Below are 15,746 nucleotides of genomic sequence, written 5' to 3' on the forward strand. Positions count from 1 at the left end.
AACACATCCAGAAAGTTCTATACACAGTTAATATTATACATATACATTGACATTACTAAGCAGCGCCGTTGTTTTTTGAGGTGGTCAACCTGGAAGTTAAACAAACGGTTAAACGGTTAAACGGTTGCAACGAACGTTTAAGTGGGAAACTTGAAACTGTTTTTTTTCAGATTTCGTTATTTAAAACAGGGAAAAGAGTTGAATTTAACCGAAATTTCCTTTTAAGATTGAAAATGAAATGAAACGCATCAAAAGAGTAATTTTCTGCATATATATTTTTCTTTGTTTTTCGTTTCTTGGCCAAAATATTTAAATCATTTGAACATCAACATTAATAGACAATTTAAAATGTAACAATTTTTAGTTTTTCTTTTTTTTCAGGAAAATAAGCGAATAAGTTCACGCCTAATTTTTGGTATTTAAAGCTAAACGTAAAGCTCTGATGCTTTCGTTCATTCGAAATGTGTCAATGATAAAGTCTTAGAAATACAAAAATTGTTCGAAAAGTAATAGACATAGTTTTGAGATAGTTGATTGAGTATGTTAGAGTCAAGTGTCCTGTAGCAGTTATTCGGGAAAATCACGAAGTGCATGAAAACCTAAGGAGATAGAGATGTGTGTAACCACAGATTTGCAGCCTTTTGTCTGAAGATTTAAGCCAATTCAGGGATAAAGATTCAGATTCATGCCAATTCAAAGAGGGATGCCAATTCAGATGACATCGTCACGTAAGAATGGTGCCGGTGTGATGGGTTTCCTTAGTGAGTGGAGCGTTCGATCGCCTGTCTCATTAAAATAATGTAGATAATTTAGTGGTTTATACATGTTACAAGTGTTTGGGGCGAGAGAAACATTTGAAGTTGGTCGTACGCCGTAATAGGGTTTATTCATTACGTCATCTAACCTCTTTCTCTCATGATCTATCACATTACCGTTTCGTATCGATTTCAATGCGGCAGAATTTGGTATTGGTTGCCAGGTCGCCGAACTGGGACTCGATAAATTGTTTGCTAGCGCTGTGGGCGTCATCCAGCTGTTATACGATGGTCGATTATTTTTCTTCGAGTAATCCTTCCAGAAATTCAACACTTTATTCTGATGAATGAGCTCAGCAGCACGACGCGGTCGGAAATAGGTACCCAAAATATCATTGGCATCTGATCGTTCCATTTTCTAGAATATGAAGGAATTTTTTACATGACAAAATCTAAACAAAGCCCAATGATTTAAATTTTATGTACAAAATATCACCTTCTCATTGTCTTGCTCCAACTTTTCCAAATACATATCCGCTTCGAAGTTGTGATTTACTTCAGAATCTAAAATCTCCTCTTTTTCCGCTTCACGAAACGTTTTCAAGTTGTCTAGAATGAAAAATTTCGATTGTATTGAGTTAATTAGTTTTTTTGAACAATTCGAAAAAGAACAAAACATATTCCATGAAATGAATATTACCTGCAGGCGGTAAACGAAGCCGTGTCATTGAATCTTCTGGTAGTTTCCATTTGTTCAAGTCTTCATTCCAAATCGAGTCATGTTTAATTGTTTCCGGATCCCAAAGCCGGCCACTTTTTCTCAGGTACGGTAGCGATAGCTCAATCAATTGCTGATAAAACTTCAAATTTTTCTCCAATTTGCGAATGGTTTCAAGATAATCGGTTCGATCGAGTTGAAACTCGGACTGTAAGTCACTCACTTCTCGTTCCAGCGCATAGGCCTATATGGATGATTTGCAATTAGATTGATGGTTTTTATGATTTGAATGGAAACGGAAAATTTATTATTTATTAGCAGACAACATTACCTTCCGTGAAATAGCTTTGAGAGCATCGGTTTTCAATTTTAGCTCCTGTTGAATGTCAGTATAGTGTCCTTGTAAAATATCACGAGCCTCACCGTGTTCACACATATCAAGTGCCATTGAAATGGCATTCATTCGCTGCTCAGCGGCCAGTTTCTTGCGTCGACGTTTCTCTTTCAATTGTGTGTTATTTGCACATTCGCCACCAACTAATGAGCTCTTCAATGCTTGTATTTTATTAATCACTTCATTGTTTTGTGGTAGTTTATTGGCTTGTGTGTTCAGGGCCGATATTTTTTCCTCGTAGTGGGCTTTGAGCTTTTCCATATCTGAACAAATGGTAGATAAATGAATAATTAAATTGATTGCAATGAGTGATACTCATGCTCATTGAGTATATGCATTCTAACAAATGAATTTTCATTGATTTCATTTTCCCAACAAATCAAAGCAATGAAATAAAGAAAATGAATCGATAAAAAATTACCATTCATCAGTTCCTCCTTTTCTTTTCGTTGATTTTCATGTTCATTCTTCAGGCGTTCAGTTTCGGATTCATAAAAATTTTCCAATTTTTCCTTTTCTGCTTCGATATTCTTCTTCATCTCCAAGTCAATAGACGATTCAACCCCATTTGTCATGCCACTATTGGCCAGTTGTGACTTCAGTTTCAAAATTTCCGCTTGATATTCACGTAGCATAGCATCTTTGGGGTCTTCATTTATCACAGGTTTGTTGCTGATGTTCTTTGCACGACTGGCATATCTCAAGGTCGACAATGTTTCATCATAGTTAAATTCGGCGGGTGAAATGCAGGCGATCATAATCGTTTTCGTATTTCCTCCTAACGAGTCTTGTAAGAGTCGGGTGAGTTTCGAATCTCTGTAAGGAATATGTTTTGATTTGCCATCGACCAATGCAGAAATCACATTGCCAAGTGCCGAAAGCGAAAGATTAATTTTCGTGGCTTCTTTCAAACGGTCTCCAGTTGCACCAGTTTTGGCTTGTCTTTCCGATCCGGCCAAGTCAACGAGATTCAATTTTCCCTTTTTGATTGTTGCAATATTGTCTTCTTCAGTCGCAGCAGCTCCATTTGAAGTTGTTATTTGCTCCAGATTTATGATAAAAATCGAATGTGATCGCGAGCTACCTGCATTCATCAGAGTGGCACCGACCATACGATTCTTCGTACCAATGGTTAACAGTTGTTCGCACTCCTCTGCACTGTGTACAGCGTGTGTCGATAAATTCTGAACGATAACACCTTCATTTGGCTGCTCTTTCAAAACCAATGTACCCGATGCAATGTTGGGATTGAGCAAATCACGAATGTTTTCGTTGTAAATCTCCAAGTAGCTTACTAACGGAAGATATCGAATACCGGACGTTACCGACATCGCTTCGAAAATGTGATCGAAGGAACGTGATATGAGACCGCGTTGAGCGATTTGTTCACTAGTCAATATAATTCCGGGATGTGTATCAGGCCCTTGCATTGTGTGCGACTTACCACACCCAGTTTGACCGTACGCAAACACCGTTCCATTGTATCCCTCCAACACATTCTGCAAATAATTTAGTAATTTGGTTCATTCGTTCGGTCTAAGTGAGCAGTTGTTGGTATTTAGCAAACGATATTTGTTTAAACAACCATTTAACCTCCCGTCTGATATACATAATACAAAAATGTTCGTGCATCGTTTGAAATATGCACCGTATTTATCAAATATTCAGCTTTAGAATTTTAAATTCGCACTCACCTCAACCAGTGGGTAGCAAATGTCATTGTATATGTTTTCAGTGGACGATTTCGAATCGTAGGCACTGTCGAATGTGAATTCCTTTGATGGTGCGGTTAAATCGGCCGGGTTTTGTATACTAATCATGCATTTGTCGACTTTTATGATGTTCTGAACAATGTTTCGAAATCGAAGTAAAAGTTTATTAGAACGAGGTTACTTCACATCACCATCACTCTATCGATGTTGTTACATACCTTGCATTTCATATTACGCTCCTTTTCATTCATCGGTCGACACCGAACAATTACTTTTACGTTTTCAGCCATCGCTTACGGTGTGTGTGTGTGTGTGTCTGCTCTTTTTTTTATTTTCCTTAATTAATCCCTGTTTCAATTGATGAAACTTTGTTGTTCGGTCGAGTGTAATTATATTCACGTTTTTGCGCTGTTTGGCTTCCTGTTCGAACTACAAACGAACAATGCGACTGCTAATCATCGCTTGAGAATTGAGCTTGATGATGATTCTGACCCAAAGTGACGACGACAATTTACTGTAACCTAAAAAAAATCAAAACATCGATTCATTGTATTCGTGTCACGGTCAAAAAATTTCGACTCCTCGTTCAATGAGAGTCTAAAAACGAAATTGTGATAAGCCATTATGGTGAATGGCTCGGAACATTCAAACCACATGTAGTTAGTTACTCGATTAAATGAGCAACGCGTCATATACATATATATAAACACACCGAAAGAAATTGCCCCCTAAGTCCAATCAATAGTACTCTGAAATCACTTCGAATTGTTATGAGATATGTGCTGTTATAACACATCGATCATATCGCACTATATCATGTTTTATGGACACATTTATTCATCGCACGGCAGCAGGTGGATTTTTACCGTAGTCAAATGACTCGAAATTGTGCGTGGAAAGTTGACGATATTATGGAAACATGCAGCATACCTAGATATACCGAATTCGTTCATTTTTAATCACCAACATGGATTTATAACTGGGTTGGGACAATTTTTTTTTATGAACATGGATTTGAATGTTGTTTCTTTATTCAGCTTGATCTTGAACTCTCTGCTCTAGAAATATTCTCGTTTGTCGTGATATAATATAAATAAAATTGTCATCAATAATACAGTCGCATCAGTTGAACCTTGATTTCTTTTTTATTTAAAGAAAAAAATAACATTTGATATGTGGTATGAATTGAATAAAACGAAATTTAACAAATTGAAGAGAAAAAAATGTCAAAATGACAGAAAAGAATAAAAAATGACGAAAAGAAATCGAAAATATGAATATGAACAACAAATAAACTACTGCAAATTAAAATTACGAAAATAAAACAAAATTATCCTGGTTCAAGTGTATTATTCTCTGGGGAATTCCCCAACCACTTGTGAAAAAAACCAGATCCTGGCATTCCAAAGTATTTTTAAACTCAGTCATTAAATTACTTTTTGTTTGTGGATATAATTGAAGCTTGAATACTGGAATATATTCGATTTGTCTGCAGAATAGGTCTGCGTGCATTCTAAATTTAGTCCAATGAGTTGGCCATATAATTGCGGCTTTTCCCTCTTTCTCTCCCTCTCTGTTGCTTTCGATTAAGTTTTGCTTCGTCATTCTTCTAACATTCCTGAACTAATTTTTCATAAGAAAACTTTGCCAAACTTATTTTTGACCCATTTACGACGGTTTGCGGTGAGCTTGAATGGCTTTTGTTATATTCAAGTCTAGCTCTTTGCACATTTGCATTCGCAACAAGTTCGAAAGAAGTGTAAAGAAATGGAGAGTGGTATTTATAACTATTACGACGGCAAAGCTCGATTACAGTCAACAAATATACGTAACTGTTGGGAGGAGGGTGGGGTAGATTCCATACTATGGACTTTTATATTTTTGTTATTTTATATTTGAGCTTGAATCCGTGTTTTTCCTTTTTTTCCACACATTTCTTTATATTTCAAGAATGAAAACAGCTATTTCAGAACAGTACTTTTACTTTCTAAACTTGAACTCATGCGTACAATCGTGTTTCTTCGGCGGGATTTTATAAATAGATCTCGTTAAATGGTGAAGTGAACTGACGAATATTATTGAAAAGGTTATCAAGTTATGATAATTGGAATGGTACACGTTTTGACCACAAATCATAAAATGAAATGTTTTTCCGTTTGGCTACTTTATTATTCCCAAGCATGCATAGCCATTTGTATGTTAGCTCACCAGAGAAATTACATGGAAATCCTTTAACAAGCCAAAGTCTACACAAGTTTCCTTAGTGATTAAAATCTAACAGTCTTATAAATTTACTGTGTCTGTTGGAAAAGATATAATTTCTCGATATCATTTCATGTGTATGACAAAACCTTCATAATCCAAATGTAATCACAGCGCAATAGTGAGCATGATACCACCGAACCAAAATAATTGTCTATGTTATTTTAAACGATTGAATAATAAATCTGTTTGACACTGAGGGGGTCGTTTGAAATGACGTGATTAAAACCAAGCTACCATTGGAATTGAACATGCATGCGTGAGGTGTGTATCCTTTGCGTATGGAAATTTTTTATTTCAAGTTCATGTCGAAAAATTAAAGCTATTTTTTTATTCGAAAATGTAACGCATGTTTGAATCGATCGATAACCTTGAAACATCGTACATCATTCGATTGAATGGTATTGTCATTGTTGGCTTTCATTTACATACCCACTGTGTGTGATGGAAAATGAAATTATAAAATGATAAAAGCCCTTGTGCCGTCATTTTCATCAGATAACGTGTGTTGGAGGCGGAAAATTTTCCAGTTGAAAATTCAAATACGTACAATAAAATTTGTGTGATAAACTTCAAAAATTGATGAGCAACGTTGTTTGTTTGATGAGCATTATCGACTGAATTGGACATTTTCATTTGTTTGAAAACAATTTCCTGATGAAAAGCCACCACAGAAGATTGAATTGAAGTGGTATTCTTCAATTTTGAAGTGCAATTTCAATGTCGTGTGTCTAAATTGTTCATATGATAAAAAATGCAAGAGGCAAATGCTCTTGAGCAAATTACGTGTTTATCTCTGGGATAATGTAAAATTAATGTTGACGGCGATCAATTGTGCATTTGTGATGGAACTTTCAAGAAGCCAAAGGTCAACATAATTATTGTCTTTAAACCGAATTCCATTTTGTTTACTTTGACAAAAGAAACACTTTTCGTTATTCTTTGGATCATCATTTCGCTAACGATAGAATATTTACGAGTGTCACTCGAACAACGTGAACTTGTCAAAAAAGTTCGTCAACAATAACTGTCGTCAATTTTCTTCCCACACACACACACACACACACACACACACACACACACACACATCGTTCCGATGAAAACAGATTCGATTTCATATGGAAAGCCCGAGAAAAGCGAGTTCAATCGAAACACCACAGTGATTACTCATCGAAAATTGTTTCATAGCGACCGAATGACACGCGTCAGTTGGTCATGTCTAATTTGCGTGTCGGACGGTTATTTGTTTTAGTAAAAATCGATTTTAAATTAAAATTCAATGGATGACGGAATTACTAAACAGACACAAGTGCAACAACGGCCAACTGCATTTAGACCAGCGCTTGTGTTAAATATAAAACCAGATATTGCGATGTGAACGAAAAAACGAAAAACCATAAATAATAAATTCGATTTCGATTCCATTTTGAAACGATTCCAATAAAATTAAGGAAGAGACGACTGGAATCGACCAACCACTGAATTGGAAAATTGACGCAACTTTTTCGCTATCCTCAGTGTGTATGCCAATGTATTTTCAATTTCATGTGAATGGATTGATGGATACGTACGCGTTTTTCCACAGGAACACTACATGCAACCAACATGCATCGTTGAAATCATACAACTCAAAACGATATGTATAGTTAATTTATCCAACTACGTTGTTTCCGCCTATTGAATGTGCCAACGATTTTTTCACCGCGATGTTATCTACGAAACGAATTTAATTCAAATGTTATCACTGTGAGAACGAACTTTTGGACGAGATACCAGGAACACACTCACACTACACAGTTTAAACTGAATTTTGAAAAACTAATTTTTGAAATTGGTTTTGTTTATTGGAACAAAGTCCTGTTGAAACGGTACACGTACTCGTCGTTTTGAAATATTTTCTGGAGTTTTCATCGGATTTTACAACATTTTTCCATGGTTTTCAGTTGGGCCTGCTTATATTTGGGGCTGGCTTATTTCTTTTTCACTTTGTGTTTTTTTTTTCTTTTTCGTATGATCTTTTTTCACACACAATTTTCCATACGCACAGTTTTTGTGTTGAATTTTTCTTCGAGATCAACTTCGATTTCTATTTAAAAAGTAAAATCCGTTCGGTTTTTCTTCAGCGAAGACTGATGGATATTCGGTTGAAAAGTCACACTTCATATTTTTTTGCGTTCTCGAGAACGTATGTTTGTTATACTTTGTCCATCGATTTAATCCAAGTGACACATCGGCTATTATATTAAAAGGCACACAAAAACGTAAGCTCGATTCAAAACAAAATGTATGAAACAAATAAAAGAACACTGAAAAACAAAATCAACACTCATATAAAATGAATAATTCGAGCAATGTCAACATTAGCAAAAATCACTGGAATTTCCCAAAAAGGAACAGTCACTATTTATTATTGTCGCACACAATAGTGGTCGCCGCAAAATCAACTAAATGCCGTCGTATTGGAGCAAACGGACAATTGCTGTTGTTGCCTAACGCCGCTAGCCGATGACTGAGACAATAATCACGAAAAATTGGTGGCGCGGAATTTGTGCAGGTGGAAAATGGTTAGGTGTTCCACTACATTTGCATAAATCGAACATAAACTAATCCCACGCGCTCACACACAAGCTCGAACCCGTTTGATGACTATTATCCACCCTCACACAGTGATTGTGAGAGCGATTTGTGTTTTCAGCTCCACAAATGCGAATCAATCTTATTTCCTCGGTGCTTGTGACGAAGGAAAATATACACAAATTCGAATGATTTATTCGATGTTGTAGACGAAAGCAGCAACTCAGAGTCTCGGAGACACATTCACCGTTGCGGTCGATACAAATAATATGAAAGTATTGAAATGCTTCGTATCTTTCATAGTCTGCGTCGTGGCTCGTGGTAGTTTCGAATGACCCTCAATTTATTGATAAATTTCTATCATCGAATTTCAAAGCTCGTGCATTCACTGGAAGCAAGCACAGGCTATATCAAATCGACGCGATGCGGCATATGCTAATGAGCGTCTAGTTCACCACTGGACGGGGAGAAAACAAAAACTATGATTGAGCATGGAACAACAATGGAACCAAAGAAACAGAATAATCTAGTCAATCTTTAGTTTACATGTGACAATCTTATTTACAGTCTATTCACCGCGTGAATATTATCGATTGACATTTCGATTCTTTGTAATAAAACACATAGTGCTCGATATTACTTATAGTTGAAAATTTTCAAAGAATAACTTTTTTGATCACATATGGCGCTGTAACTCCCTTCACAGCCACAAAACCATTCTAGAGATTTAATGTTAGCTTTATGACGTCGAAACACGACTCTCAGCCAATTTGCAGCGATATTTCGTGTGGGCAAATCGAGTTTGCATAAAAAATGTCACCTTACATGGACCAATCGGAAAATTGCAAAGGATCACTTTTCTATTCACTCTGCTCAATTTTATTTATGGAATCGATAGATAATCGAATGCCCTGTCTAATGAAACCAATTTCGAGCAAATCGTATGGTTTTTTTTATATCGGTAATAATAATAATTTTTTTTATCGGTACCTGTAAGCACTGAAAAACAATTTAACAAATTAAAAAAAATATTTGTCATCGTTACGGATAATATTTTGAATCTGTGGAAGTGGTGACAGTGACCCAAAAAATGCAGCTTCGATTTGATTCTTGTATTCTTTAATTTAAAATAGACAAAAACAAACCACTTTATGCCGTACTTTTTATATCCGTTGATTTTTTCTAGCCAATGATTTGCCTCATGTCACCACGATGAGATGTACGCATAGTTGTCAACAACAGTGGTGGAATTATGATTGCAATTGCACATTAAATCGATGACCACATTTGTAACTGAACAATTGACAGCATTTTACAAATGTGTTCCGCAATAATTTTCTGAAACATATAGCTGATGTCGCTTTAGTTGAGTTCTATTGACGTAGTTTTGTAGTATGTAGTGAATGGTGTTATGTCAACAACGCATATTTATGGGACAATCGGTCAGACACATTTTGCTCTATAACACTCACGCACTCACTGAACGCAAGCATAGGCTTATGTTAATAAGACCAGCGTCCACTTTACCCTTGAACTCACTGAAAATCAAATATTATTGAAAGTGAAAAATTGTACGACGCGGTTAAAGAAACAATATAACCTGATCAATCTTTATTTTCCATATGTCAATCTTATTTACACTCTATTCACCGTGAAAATTATCGATTGATAGTTTGATTCTATGAATAAAAAATAGTATTGCTTACATAGATAGCTAGAAAAAATAAAGACCATCCTCAACAGAGAACGCAACTCACTGTTGGAATACAAATTTCGGAGATTCTAGAAAGCCGTCGTTCGAGTAATTTGCACAACAAATCCTATATCTATTTTCTTATTTCAAAATAGCGTCAAAAATCACTTCTTAAACATCAAAGATTAGGCTTAAATTTGTATTACACATAACATATCCGTTTCTGTTCCTCAGACTCAATCAGCTTATCGAGTGCCCGTTCGAATTTATTTGCTGCCGTTGACAATTTGTTGTTATCACTGTTTGAATCTGTAACGAACCAATTGAAAACCAACATTATATTTTATTGGGAAATTATTCAACTATGAAATTCTCTTACTATCAACTATTTATTTATTCTACGTTTTTTTTCTCGCTACATTATTTTAATTCCAAATCTACATAGACTGTGAGCTTATACCATCCAAAATGACTTTGATTTTGCCGAGTAGGTGCTTGAAATTCTCCATTTCAGCTTCGAAAGCATCTTCTGGCATGAGATTTGCAACTGAACGACAGCGACGCACATCCTGGGTAAAGGAGAATAGGAAATCAATTATTATGCTCATAATTTAACGATAATCATCAGCAACGACAATCAAAGACATATGACAAATATCCAATCATGCATGATTTGGATTGAAAAACACAGAAATGTATTGCAAAGAATGGCCTTTTGATATGAAATGACTCACAATTTTCGATTTCTCCGTCGCATGGATGGTTCGTGACTTGGAGCGTGGCATTGTGCTGACATCCACTAATGTATAATCAGATCGATTATCTTCTAAATAGATCTTGTCTGATTTTACTCTGTAAACTTTAATTACGGATTGTTTTTTAAATATTTCCGTCAATGGCCAGAAGAGAATGTTTTTTTTAAAAGAAACTTACTGGTGTCAGTTGATTGAGTGCCGATACTGAACGCGAGTGGTTTGCGAATGTAGTCGCTTCGATAGGGAGTACTTGAATGGTGCTGATAATATGCGTTTGAAACGGAGATGGAATTTGGCTTGGGCACATTCAAAACTCGTAATTTTTGGATGATGTCATTGAGGAAGACTTGATGATCACTTAGGAATTCTGGCTTCAGAAGTTTTCTTTGCTTTTTGGACAATGCCAGATACCCTCGAAAGTCTTCCACTTGGCGAGCAAGGGAACTGAGTACAGAATTCAGTTCATTCTGTGGACTGGCAGTTTGAATTGGGGCTGTTGAAGAAAACAAACGAACAAAATATTGAAAAAAGTTCATTTTTTCATTACAGATATTGATTACCTTTAGTTGTCACATTGAATTTTTCACTACTTTGATGGATAATTGGCTTCGGTTTCCGTGGCGTATCCCATTTCATGTCATTGACACATTCAATGACCGTGGTGTTAGTATCACCGTTTTCTCCATCGGTCACCTTTATTTCCATGGTAATATTGTGATCATTTTCTCGTTTGCTCGGTTTTCGCTTGAAACAAAACAACTTTCCGACACTTGCCATAGTCGAGGAAAACATATTGCTTTTTGAGAGCTGCGGAAAAGGAGATTTTTTTTAAAAAGAAATTTTCAATGAATTACAACTTTGAATGGAAAAATGTAATTTGCAAAAATAAAATCGCGATGTTAAATCCATAAATGCCAAAAAATCATTCAACATTTCACTTACATTTGTACTAATTTCATACATTCGGTGGGACATTTCGTGTTTGGAACTTTTGTAACCAGTACAAAAGCATTCAAAACACAGTGACAATTTCTTGCATTGTTGGCATTTGAATCGGATTCCCACAATCGGTGACTTCTTACAGTTGACACATTCAACTTCGTGAACGATGTTCTGTGACTCTTTTATTCGATGTAGCATTGCCAACACGTTTGTGTAGTAGGAGAATTTGATATTTTGCTGTTGCCAAAGGTCAATGAATTGATATTCACTCAAGCCAATCATACTGAGACTCTAACCAAGACAAAAGATAAATTTAAATATCAGTAAAAATAAATTCAAATTTATACTGTTGAAGCTCGCTCATTTTGTTTGAAAAGAAGGTTAAATTGTTCCAAAATTACCTTCTCGAAGCATTCTTGAATAATCGCGCCGATCAAATGAGGTCCATGCAATGTACTCTCTCCGATGTACGAAAAGAACTTCGACATGGCATTGATGATCAAATCAAATCGAAATCGATTGACACATCGGTTTGGATCTGTCACCAAATTGAATTCCTCTTCAATCAATTGACCGTAGTGCTGTGTATTGCAAAGTAACAACATCATTTGCCGAAACACCAACAGCGACAGTGGCACCATACGTTTTCTAGGAAAAAATTATTATGATAAAGGTATTAACATATTCACTGAAACAAAAAAAAAGCCTATAATCTTCTTACGGGTCATAAATACACCAAAAGAAATTGGCAAGCATCGATGTGCACCGTTTCAAGTGAAAGTCAACACTTTCGGTGAAGAGGTCACACTTGTGAGCAGCAAAGTAAATATCATGGATAATAGCAATTAACTGTCTAGGCTTCAACACTGGAACATTATCACATTGAGTAAATCCATGGTGGTTTAGCACGGTTATCACAAGACTGTACGGAATGTTCACGGCTACAAGAATGATTAAAATTGATGTTTAATTTCCCCCAATAAATTACCATTTTCGCAATTTTTACTCACTGTAAAATGATTGTTTTAGAAACCAAATTTTCGTAGCGCATCGATATGTGATGTATTTGATGGATTTATGATTGTCATGAATCACTTGCATTACCTCCTGCAGCTGTGGATTGTCAGTTTGCTGTATACCTGTTTGCCTGTCTACATAGAACAGGTAACCCGATGCCGTCTCTTTTTGATCAAACATTTTACAAAACGTCACACGTTTTTATTTAGAATCCAAATATAAAACACAAATTAGCCATCCATTTAAATAATACTGTTTACGAAATTTTTACACGAATCGGAAACAATGTGCTCACATTGTGTTGTGCACTATGCGAAAATCGGTTAAATTGTCTGGCATTGCACTGAGCTATAGTTGGTGGATAGTTCTTTTGTTTAAAAAAAATGAGCATGAAGTTGGTTGGGCCAAATTCAAAATTCGCAACAGCTTAACCGATAAACAAAGGAGAATGGAAGAGAAGGCGCCAGTCTGATCGGTATGAAGTTGTCCATAGAAGAAATGTCAATCAATGCGCGCTTTACTTATACCATTCACAATTGTAAATGATTCGGTCAAGCAATTGATTTGAATGTCTTTTCAGTGGAAGAACTAGTTGAGTCGACTAGTTGTTATTTATTTCTTTGAAAAATTTGACGATGAAATGATTTTGGTTTGATTTTTGTCATTCAATCGAAATTTGTCATCATTTTTCATCACAAACATATCGAAAGAAATGAACAATTTCGAACCAAAACCGTATGACTACTGTGAATATTCATACGAACGACAAGTGATTGAGACGTAAAATTATTTTATGACAACATTTCAAATTATTCCAACGTTTCAACATATAATACTTCCAATTCCATTCTAAAAACTATCGATTTATATAGAAAAAAAACTCTTACATATGCAAAAATTCAAACATTTGAAACAAAATCGTTGTCTCCTTGCCTAGTAAACATTTTACCTTTGTGTTTACCTATAATTCGCTGATGCAACGTCATAGACGATGCCATATCACGTACGGTTCATGCATAGAAAGAACTAGGTTCAAATACCAGGAAATGATGATTGGGTTAATTTTGCTTTTAAATGCGAAATACTTGTACGCCCAACATTTGACTTGTTACGAATAAAGTGCGGGTTTAAATAAAATCTGATCCTGGCTCCGAATCTCTTCTTTTTTATATGTTTTTCGGCTCATATGATGAATGTTTTATCGAAATTTATATTGACCGATTTTCTTTTTTCAATAAAGAGATACACGATACGCTCGCTTAAGCAAGTTAGCAACGTTCTAATGGTTTTGTATGAGGTAATAGTGAGAGGCTGTTTGCAAGCGGTAGTTGTTTTTATTTACACTTGTCAGTCAATAGTTCGACGAACCAACTGGTAACATTAAAAAAACATTTGAATCGAAACCTTGAACCCATCAAATGCGTGGTGACACTTTTATGATTGTTGCGTGGATAAAATGTGCGAGAACGTTCAATACAATGAAATCAATAAACCAAAACGTAGATTGAAGAAGAAATGTTTTAATGAATTCCAATCTCTGTCGCTTGTATTGATTGGTGTTTGCGATATCTAGAATAATGATAATGTTTAATTTAATTTGGACTCTTCGACACATTTATTTTTGCAATCAACCGAAAAAAATGCGTTTTAACGGGTTGGAGATAGAATCATTTGGCTACATTTCCGAATCGCAGGAAATTTTGTGAATCTTGTCATTAGAAAATTCTGAAAAAAAAACTGAAATTGGTAAAATGTGTTGAATATTTCAGCTGATAACTTATTGGCAGTACTTTGGTACGCCTTCCAAGAAAGTCTTAATACTTGAATTCCGATTAAAATTAGGTTTAGATAGGTAAAATAGCATAAGAATGCAAGGTTAATTTACAAAAAGAAAATATAAATTGTCGAGCAAACAAGGAGTTTAGTCAGTTGTGTTTGCATCGTTGTTTGATTCGGTCACTTTAAACTGTATGTTTTATACCACTAAGAAAATTGAATTCATAGTTTTTTTGCCATTGAAAAAGAGTTTTCATCACAAAAATCGTCGTTAGACATATCAAGTTTGTGGACTAAATAAAATGTTCGAGCTGTGTTTAGTTTCGATATCATTATTTATTGCGTTGAATTGGCTTTTTCTTCGGAGACAACTTCATTCCAAAACAAAGGAGCGGAAAGAGATGAAAATTACCGATTTAAATGTGGACTGTATCGAACACATTTTACAGAACCTGGAATTTGAAGATCTTTTGAATGTAGCCGATTCAAGCCTACATCTAAACAACGTGGCCAATTCAATATATGCACGAAGATACAGTCGAAGGACAGTGGTGGTTAGAATCGATTCAGGTTGTTGGTGTTTATTTCGCAGCAAGAAGAAATTTAAAATTAGAAAGAATAGCATAACGATCCGAGATACCAAACTCAGCTTGAGATTGTTACGCTGTTTTGGTAGTTTATTATCAGAAATAAGAGTGAAGGAACATGTGGATCAACCAATCATGGCCAGCATTAAAGAGCATTGTGCCGAAAGCCTAACAGAAGCCACAATCGATGAGCTAGATAGCGAGTTCGCTAAATCCAATATCGTAACAGGGTATTCATTTAATATAGATGATTTTCAAAATTTACAAAAACTTCATCTTCTTCTGGGAGAGAACTGTAATTCGATGATACACAATGGATATTGTGTAAAGAATTTTCCTCATTTGGAACACCTGAAAGTTGTTTATATTGCTTTATGCAGAACATGTAAACAAAATATAATCAAGAGTCGATGTTCGAATCCACAGCTGAAATCGTTCGTATTCTCACCATTTCCCTTTATTCCTTATCTCGGACCGGTAATACTCTTTGCATTAATTTGGACTATTTTGTTAGCAGCATTATTACCAGTTAAGCTAATATTTGACCTTGGCTTAATATTT

The 15,746-nt window shown here is 35.4% G+C and overlaps 2 protein-coding genes across 5 annotated transcripts; both read right to left on the reverse strand.

Moving 5' to 3' along the window:
* Positions 1-257: 257 nt before the first annotated feature.
* LOC129566457 (osmotic avoidance abnormal protein 3) lies at positions 258-8,352 on the reverse strand. 3 transcript variants are annotated; one of them, XM_055442409.1, is made up of 10 exons: positions 7,630-8,352; positions 7,413-7,554; positions 3,798-4,100; positions 3,562-3,711; positions 2,289-3,366; positions 1,805-2,130; positions 1,456-1,717; positions 1,252-1,364; positions 933-1,173; positions 258-782 (listed from the first exon to the last, which is right to left on the reverse strand). In XM_055442409.1, the coding sequence occupies exons 3-10, from the start codon at positions 3,867-3,869 to the stop codon at positions 712-714; spliced, it is 2,313 nt and encodes a 770-aa protein (XP_055298384.1). In that variant the 5' UTR covers positions 3,870-4,100; positions 7,413-7,554; positions 7,630-8,352; the 3' UTR covers positions 258-711. The 3 variants fall into 3 exon arrangements, with proteins under 3 accessions (XP_055298384.1, XP_055298382.1, XP_055298383.1); XM_055442407.1 differs by having other exon boundaries at positions 258-1,173; positions 7,630-8,351; XM_055442408.1 differs by having other exon boundaries at positions 7,413-8,256.
* Positions 8,353-9,997: 1,645 nt separating this feature from the next.
* LOC129566458 (dystrophin) lies at positions 9,998-13,313 on the reverse strand. 2 transcript variants are annotated; one of them, XR_008687731.1, is made up of 9 exons: positions 12,816-13,206; positions 12,527-12,746; positions 12,207-12,453; positions 11,806-12,096; positions 11,424-11,670; positions 11,042-11,356; positions 10,843-10,967; positions 10,488-10,677; positions 9,998-10,417 (listed from the first exon to the last, which is right to left on the reverse strand). XR_008687731.1 is itself a non-coding variant. In XM_055442410.1 (9 exons), the coding sequence occupies exons 1-9, from the start codon at positions 13,000-13,002 to the stop codon at positions 10,311-10,313; spliced, it is 1,848 nt and encodes a 615-aa protein (XP_055298385.1). In that variant the 5' UTR covers positions 13,003-13,313; the 3' UTR covers positions 9,998-10,310. The 2 variants fall into 2 exon arrangements, 1 of the variants encoding a protein (XP_055298385.1); XM_055442410.1 differs by having other exon boundaries at positions 10,569-10,677; positions 12,816-13,313.
* Between the last annotated feature and the right edge of the window lie 2,433 nt (positions 13,314-15,746).

Source organism: Sitodiplosis mosellana, unplaced genomic scaffold, assembly GCF_009176505.1.
Source record: "Sitodiplosis mosellana isolate CC-2019 unplaced genomic scaffold, AAFC_SMos_1.0 Smas_scaffold_3, whole genome shotgun sequence".
Classification (NCBI taxonomy): domain Eukaryota; kingdom Metazoa; phylum Arthropoda; class Insecta; order Diptera; family Cecidomyiidae; genus Sitodiplosis; species Sitodiplosis mosellana.

Excerpts from the sequence above, each read along its gene's own strand:
- LOC129566458 (XM_055442410.1), bottom strand. The coding sequence starts at position 13,002 with ATGTTTGATCAAAAAGAGACGGCATCGGGTTACCTGTTCTATGTAGAC. Across the intron at positions 12,747-12,815 it reads TCTAAAACAATCATTTTACA|CCGTGAACATTCCGTACAGT; the intron begins GTGAGTAAAAAT and ends TCATTCTTGTAG. Across the intron at positions 12,097-12,206 it reads TTCAAGAATGCTTCGAGAAG|AGTCTCAGTATGATTGGCTT; the intron begins GTAATTTTGGAA and ends TGTCTTGGTTAG.
- LOC129566457 (XM_055442407.1), bottom strand. The coding sequence starts at position 3,869 with ATGGCTGAAAACGTAAAAGTAATTGTTCGGTGTCGACCGATGAATGAA. Across the intron at positions 2,131-2,288 it reads AAAGGAGGAACTGATGAATG|ATATGGAAAAGCTCAAAGCC; the intron begins GTAATTTTTTAT and ends CCATTTGTTCAG. Across the intron at positions 1,365-1,455 it reads GCTTCGTTTACCGCCTGCAG|ACAACTTGAAAACGTTTCGT; the intron begins GTAATATTCATT and ends TTTTCATTCTAG.